This window comes from Opisthocomus hoazin, chromosome 10 (genome assembly GCF_030867145.1).
Source record: "Opisthocomus hoazin isolate bOpiHoa1 chromosome 10, bOpiHoa1.hap1, whole genome shotgun sequence".
Classification (NCBI taxonomy): Eukaryota; Metazoa; Chordata; class Aves; order Opisthocomiformes; family Opisthocomidae; genus Opisthocomus; species Opisthocomus hoazin.
In genome coordinates this window covers 21387287-21394514 of record NC_134423.1, presented here as the reverse complement: position 1 = coordinate 21394514, position 7228 = coordinate 21387287, and the positions used below count along the sequence as shown (strand labels likewise).

Here is a 7228-nt window from a genome sequence, read left to right as displayed (position 1 = left end):
CGGTAACGCGAGTGCTCTCATTTATTGATGAACCTGGACTTGGGTAATGCTGCCAGCACATGCTGGTTGCTGGCCTACTCACTGTCCGTTTTCCGCGGGCAGCAGAGCTCTAGTGGGTGCAGAGGAGGCCTTGGGAGGCGTAGAAGAGGAGATACGCCGTGTCAGTCTGCACTGAGGAGCTGGGGATCTCGGTGATCTGTGCATCGTCAAAGCTGTACCAGGCTTCGGTGACTGAGTGCTTGCAGAAGGCCGTGTAGTGGCCATCATCCAGAAATCCAGAGTGGTTCTGTAACAAACACCACAGCCGGTTACAGCAGAAGGTGCCTCCTTTCTCCTTGCAGGCAAAGCTAGGAATTGGCAATCATTTTGTGTTTGCGCTTGGAAAAGGTGGAAGACTCTAGACCCCCTTTGGGCTACAGCAAGGAATATTAATTCAAATCAATGCTTTAAACCAGAGCAAACAGCTGATAATTGTGCTTCTCTATTTTGCAACATTAAATTTGCAGCCTGGCTATTGGCCCTGATACGGGTCACCATACGCAGGCCCTGCTTGCTGCAAGTGATGGGAAAAGAGACAGTTTCGTCCTTGTTGAGAGACAGGATCCACGCAGGATCAGCGTGTGAGTTCACGCCAAGGAAGCGGAGGCAGCTCCAGCCAGGCGGGATGCGCCAGGAGCGCGGGCTTTTTGAAATGGGGATGGGGCGGGGAGGAGAGAGGTGAGAACTTTCCTTGTCTTTAGTTACATGCTGTTGCTGGGTTATGTCCGTGTCAGGTTAAAAAATAAAGAAGTATGAAAAATTATATATATATGTAAAAATATAGAAATCATACATATAAAAACCTTGTTATGGTATATTGTTAGTGGAGCAGAGAGGAAGCACGCTCTCTCACATGCTCTAACTGCGGTATTCAAGTGCCTGGAACCGAGGTGACTGTTGCTCTGATGGAGTCCAAGCTAACGCGGGGGTTTTGTCTGCCCCAAGGCGGGGCACCGCAAATGGAAGCGGGGCGGCAGCACTCACCACGACAGCACACAGGCTGTACGCTGTGGCCTGGCAGGCGAGCAGGGAGCTGTAGGGAGCGAGATCCAGATTGCTGAGTGGATAGCAGATCTCCGTCGAGAGTTTCCTCCTGTGCTTGCCCTGCCATTCAAACCTGAAACAAGGTTTTGAACTGTTTTAAGTAACGCTCAACCTCTTGTATTGTTGTGGTTGCTTAACTGACTTTCCTAGGGGAAGGGAAAAACAACATCGGACTACTTGGCATTTTGAAATCGAAAGATCTGTGTTAGTATCGAGTACGACTGTAAACCAACAGAACAGGCACTCAGCCCGCAAGAGACGTCCAGCAGGAAAAGCAAAGATCTTGCTTCCTGAGCCTTCCGTCCACTAGAAACAGCAGACGCCAAATCTCTGCTCACTGTCACTGTGTCCTAAAGGCTTTGGCCTGAACTGTTGTCAGCTCTTCCTTTGTGCCAGGCTCCATCCCTCTTTCCTCTGCAACTCTTAGTACAACACTGCTTTCAAACGTTTATAATGCAGCCAAGGGCTGCAGCTGGGGACCATAGGTTCATTTGAGCATGTCAAGGAAAGCAGATGCTGAACGGGAGATTAAATAATAACTTTACATAACGTGGTTCTGGAAAGCCAAGTCATCCCAGACTAATTTTCTTTATAGGTGGGAAGATGCCAAGAATAAATTCTTAAGAATAAATTCAGTGTATGGCCACGCCTGGCTAGTAAAGGCTGCCAGCCAGGAGCTCTTGCACCGATGCGCTGCTCTGTTCAGTAAACCCGGGTGCTTAGACCTGGTTCAGTTCAGGGGCAAAGCCAGAGTGTCTCAGCTGCAGCAGGGACAAGCAAAATGCCCTGTTTCAGCCCTGCACGGAGAACCCAAGCCACAAGCTCTCCCACTTGCCCTAGGAACCCACGGTTGCAGCGATGCCTGACCATACGAACCGCTGCACGCATCTGCAGTCATCCACCCCTCTGTGGAGTTTTTCTGCCCGTTGGAGAAGAGATCCCAGATGTCGTGAGTGGAATCTGGTGGGCTGGAGTACAGAGCAAGGCGGAACACATCGTCAGGTTTAGGGAGTGGAATGTGTACGTTTGACAGGTGTATTTCTGTAACTGCCCATTTAGCTTTTAGGCATCAAAAGCACTAAAAACATCCATTTGCACTGATTTTTTTTTTTTCCTCTTATGCAAGTGACTGTCCTTCATGTCTCTCAAATTCCAGGAAATGGGCATGTCCTACCCCATACAGACTGTACCTCTTTAGGTGAAAAATTATGATCTGCGGTGCCTTGGTTATGGTGCCCTTTACTGCAGCGTCTTGTTTAGTTCCACACCAGGAACAGTAGATTTGGTTGTTCCAAGTCAGCGTGTCTTGCTGAAAGAAGCATTTGAGACAGTCCTGTCCAGAAAAAAAAAAAAAAAAATCCATTGATCAGACAGATCTCCACCCCTGAAGGTCCTAAGCGAGGTAAGAGAAGGGTTTGCTGGAATTTGGAGCGCTCTCCGCAATTAAAGCATAGAATCACAGAATCATAGAATGGTAAGGGTTGGAAGGGACCTTAAAGACCATCTGGTTCCAACCTCCCTGCCATGAGCAGGGACATCTTCCACTAGACCAGGCTGCTCAGAGCTCCATCCAACCGGGCCTTGAACACTTTCAGGGAGGGGGTGTCCACAGCTTCTCTGGACAACCTGTGCCAGTGTTTCACCACCCTCATGGTGAAGAATGTAAATCTGCCCTCTTTTAGTTTAGAGCCATCCCCCCTCCTGTAGGCCCCCTTCAGGTACTGAAGGCCCTCTTGCATGATGTAGCAAGGCTGACACTACAAACACTCGGACACAGAGCAGCCAACAGTGGCTTCCTCTCCCCCCTCCCTCCCCCCCCAACTGACAAAATACTTCAATGAGTGACAGAAACCCTCACAGCTGCTATGGATGAATCTTAACACCCCTCATCCCATGGCAGCTCAGGAGCATTGCTCCCATAACCCTACCAGCCTCGGCGCTCCAGAAACCAGTGCAGAAACCCCACTTCTCTTAGGACCAGTACAAAGACTTTCCATTAGTGCCCAGGAAACCAAAGTGACTAAAAACCTGCATCTTGATAACAACACACATTAGCCTAAGCCACCTCCTTGCCCACGAAGCAGAAAGCAGCAGGACCGTAGTAGGAGCCATACCTGCAGAGAGCACGGGCTCTTGGCAGGGACAGGCAGGGAAAGAACAGTGAAGCTCTCGGGTCTGTCCCCAGTGGCCTTGCATTCCAGGCACATGATGTCATAACTGAGTTGTCCCTCGAATAACTCTGTGATAATAGATGTTTCACTGACACTCCCACTGCTTGCTTTTGCATCAGTTATGCATCTTCTTTTGCTTGACTATAGAGAAGAAAGAAAAAGTAACAAAGTGTAGGTAACTGACTGTTTTCAGAAGAGCTTTCGCTGGGTTTTAATGGGCGCTGCCCACTGCCTGTGTAGGCTGGCAGTCTGATGTCACAGAACTTGGCTCTAAAATGCTGTTACTTTACTTGATGTTTCACACATGCAGAGTAAGCTAATATCATCTTCTGAGAGAAACAAATATAATATTCTGGACATTAGATGGGAGTAATTTAATTGCTAGACGAGATCTTTATCAGTGGATCTTAAGAAAAGTCTGCCATGGGGGCACAGCAGACATGAAGACTTCAAGCAGATAAGAAAGGGGAAGAATGTAAAGCATGGAAGGAGCAAGGAGAGGGAGAGGTGAGGGTAGTGGAGCTACAGACAGCATTAGCATTTAGATGGGGGCTGCAATTCGATGTGAGATTAGGAAGCAAATGAATTATTGTGTGTATATGGGTATGAAACAAGGAAATGACAATTTTTAGCAGCCACGTCATGTAGTTCAGAAGAGGAGGACAGGCGATTATTACATGAAATGCTAAATCACACATGCAAAGACAAAACAACTCTGGTTCCCTAAACACCGCAGCTAGGCTCTTACCTTCTTGAGAGCCTCATGGAGCTCGTTCAGCACAGAGATCAGAAACTCCTGCGCATCCTGCTGAGTCCTCTTACTAAAAGCTGGGTACCGCTTCCCCAGGAGCAAATAAAAAACCTCCGGGGAAACACAGTCAAACTGTCCACACCACATGTCGGACATCAAACAGCCAAAGGCGGCCGCAGACTCACCATTCTCCCTTGGAAAAAAACAAACATAAGTTTCAGGTAAAGTATGAAAATACGGTGGCTCCACCTTCAAACGGGAGCATGATACATAAGCTTAGAAAATACATGCAGATACAGTACGGCTGTGGCAGCCTGTCGTTTGGCTTGAGGGACTCTGCAAATAGTAGATATTACAGAGATAGGTGTTAGCATCAAAATGGCAAAAAAAAAAAAAAAAAAAAAAAAAAAAAGTACAATGCTTAAGTTCTCCAGCAAGGCAAAATGACTCAGGGTCTCAGAGGAAGGAGAAGGAAACCAGTTTGTGGCCAGTTTGAATGTAACTTCCCAGTGGGGAGCTGTCTCGCACGTTCTCATGGCAACATGCACCCTATGGAAGGGAAACGGCGGTGCCAAGCAAAAAAGTGAAAGCCGGTGAATAAATCAACTTACTTGTTCAGGGCTGCTTTGTGCTTTCCCGAGAGGAAATACTCCACGAGCGGAGGCACGCTGCAGAGGCACTGCAGAATGGCGTTCATGTAGCACGTGTTGCCCAGGTTCCTCAGGCCGGTGAGCCCCGGGCACTGGCTGTCCATCGCCTCCACTGGTTCCTCGCAGGAAGCCTTCACACTTTCCAAGCAAACGGAGCCGTACTGCTATTTACTAGAAAAAAAACCCCCACAACAATGGAAATGTGAAATGCTACTGTGCTCTTTGTATTATGTTTTTTAGAAAGCGGTACTGTCTCGAGGAGACGTTTCCTGCTGTTTCAGGATCTTCTTTATAAGTCACATTCACACTTACTTTCATCCAGCTAATACAGTGATAAAGACTCCTCTCCCACACTAAGCTCTTCCCACTACGGTGAGCTACGTCATTAAGAGGTATTATTTCAATACCTGGGGTTTTAGTTATTCCTAAAATTCCACCCAGTCTTTGACGCTGTACACATTCACTTGAAAACTACAACGAGCTGTAAATAGCTGTCTTCAGCATTTCTCCCTACAGAATGCGTATTATATTTCATTTCCTCAGTGGTCTGGTACTTAGGTGTTTTCTAAAACCACAGGCTGCAGTCCAGATGCTACCATGAACAGGTTGCTCTTTAGACTTTTTCCATACAACGTTACTTAATTCACGTTGAGAAAATTTGAGTAGGTTTGTTTTCTTGCTGCACAAGTCTGTCCTGGACCAAACTGTCCCTGTCCCCATGCCCAATTAGGCACAAGGGAGGTCCGAACACAGACCCTACGCAACCCAGGTGTGCTCGCTGATGTTGCTTTTCTTGAATTTTGAAAGGCCACTATTTTATTCTGATGCAGGAGGGAAAAATCTGAAACCTCAGCAGAACGAGAAAAGCCATTTCTTTCCCTTCTGCTCAACAACACGTGTCCAAGTGCCCATTCTCTGGAGACCTCCCAGACCGACAGCCATTTTCTATCATCTGCTACCTGCAGAACAACTACAAAACGGTTTCCTTCTAAATTTCAGTAACAGCAGAGCCAACATTTCCAAACAGTTCTGCCTATAGACCAATCTCCTATGAGAACGCTTAATTCCATGTTTTATACCCATCTCCGAGAAACACCGGCTCAGAGGAGAAAACGCGCTGGGACCACGGGGTTTGGCCGGTGGCTGGGCAGCCCCCGGCAGCCTTGCGGGGAGCCCCTGCCCGCCCCAGCCCCTTCCTCGTACCATCACCTCTTCTGTCCCCTTTCATGGCAAGATGCTAAGGGTCCCATCCCGTCCCCACCCCCCGGTGCTTTGTGATGCCGCTCGGTTCCACCGGTTCTCACGGAACAGACCCATCTCCCTCCCCTCCCCCTGTGCCACCCGAAACGCCCTTGGGAAGACATGGGCACCCGACAGTTCCGCTGGGCCGAGAGTTTCCGCCTGACCCCATTTATCTGTGTTTGTTGATACTCGTGTTCGTGTTTATTATTGCCGTGCTCTGACAGAAGGGCAGTGCTGACTGAGGCTGTTTACCGTAACAAGGTAGAACCACCTCAAAACATCGTGCTGAATTAGTAGTGGCAGAGAATTGTCTTTTTAATTAGCTAATTCAGAGACTGTGTAGTTGATCTCCGAATTTCACACACCACTGAGGAGCAGCAGGTTTCCCCTATTTCATGTACAATTTGGAAAGTAACAAGTGTCCAGAGCAGAGGTCCAGGAAGCCGTTAAAACACATCCCCGATTACCTTACTTGTTAAGCTTGAAGCAAAGGGTATCTGCCAGCACTGCCGGGATGGCTCACTTGCCGACACCGCCGCTCACCTCCCGAACCGAGGAGCTGCCAACTCAGATCTAACAGCACCACCCTACCCACCCCCACTACTTAAAATCTGGTCCACAAGCGTTTTGTAAAGGGAACTGTAATATTGTACACACTTTTCAAGAGTTTCATTTTAAAATGTAAATTATAATCCCGTGGGGGTTAAACTTAAAACTTACACGAAACACGTACGAGCGCTGAATAGGTACAACATGTCAGTATATTCATGGAGGGGGTTCCACCCTAAAATATTTAGTTTTGCTGATGAATCTCAACTGGCCAGGAGTTCAATCCTGCCTCTTTCTGCCAATTCATTCAGTTCAGAAATGCCAGAGATGAGGTTGAAATGCCATGTGCTTTCCCCCACGGGGCTGCGCCTGTCCGTGCCGAGGCGGAGGAGCTCTGTCACAGCGCTGCAGGCAAAACGCAGAGACAGGCGCACGCTGCAGCTGTACAGGGGGGCCTGCTGCAGAGCAGCTGGATAACTGAAATACTCCAGACATTTCCATTACCTATTATTCTTCTACCTGCGCAGGTATAGACTGAAGCCTGTAACGCCTCTGTAGTCCGTACAGAAGTATAGGGCTTGTGCAAACTCTGAAAGCCTGTTCTGACGGAGCCTTTGCTGGAGCATCTCCAACGTTTCTGTGACTCCACGGCCCCTTGCTTATTCCTGCAGCCCTTTGGGGGGAGAAAAGTATGAATGAACTTCTAATAATGTACACTAATACAGAAATAAAATTAGGACAGATGCAACACAGGAGAAAATATCAAGAAAGGCTAAGAACAG

At 48.1% G+C, this 7228-nt stretch overlaps 1 protein-coding gene across 1 annotated transcript; it reads right to left on the bottom strand.

The window, feature by feature from the left end:
* Positions 1-12: 12 nt before the first annotated feature.
* USP50 (ubiquitin specific peptidase 50) lies at positions 13-4973 on the bottom strand. Its single transcript, XM_009940298.2, has 7 exons — positions 4906-4973; positions 4617-4793; positions 4003-4198; positions 3198-3395; positions 2274-2416; positions 1024-1156; positions 13-286 (listed from the first exon to the last, which is right to left on the bottom strand). Exons 1-7 carry the CDS (start codon positions 4971-4973, stop codon positions 110-112), a joined length of 1092 nt encoding a protein of 363 aa, XP_009938600.2. The 3' UTR covers positions 13-109.
* Positions 4974-7228: the final 2255 nt, after the last annotated feature.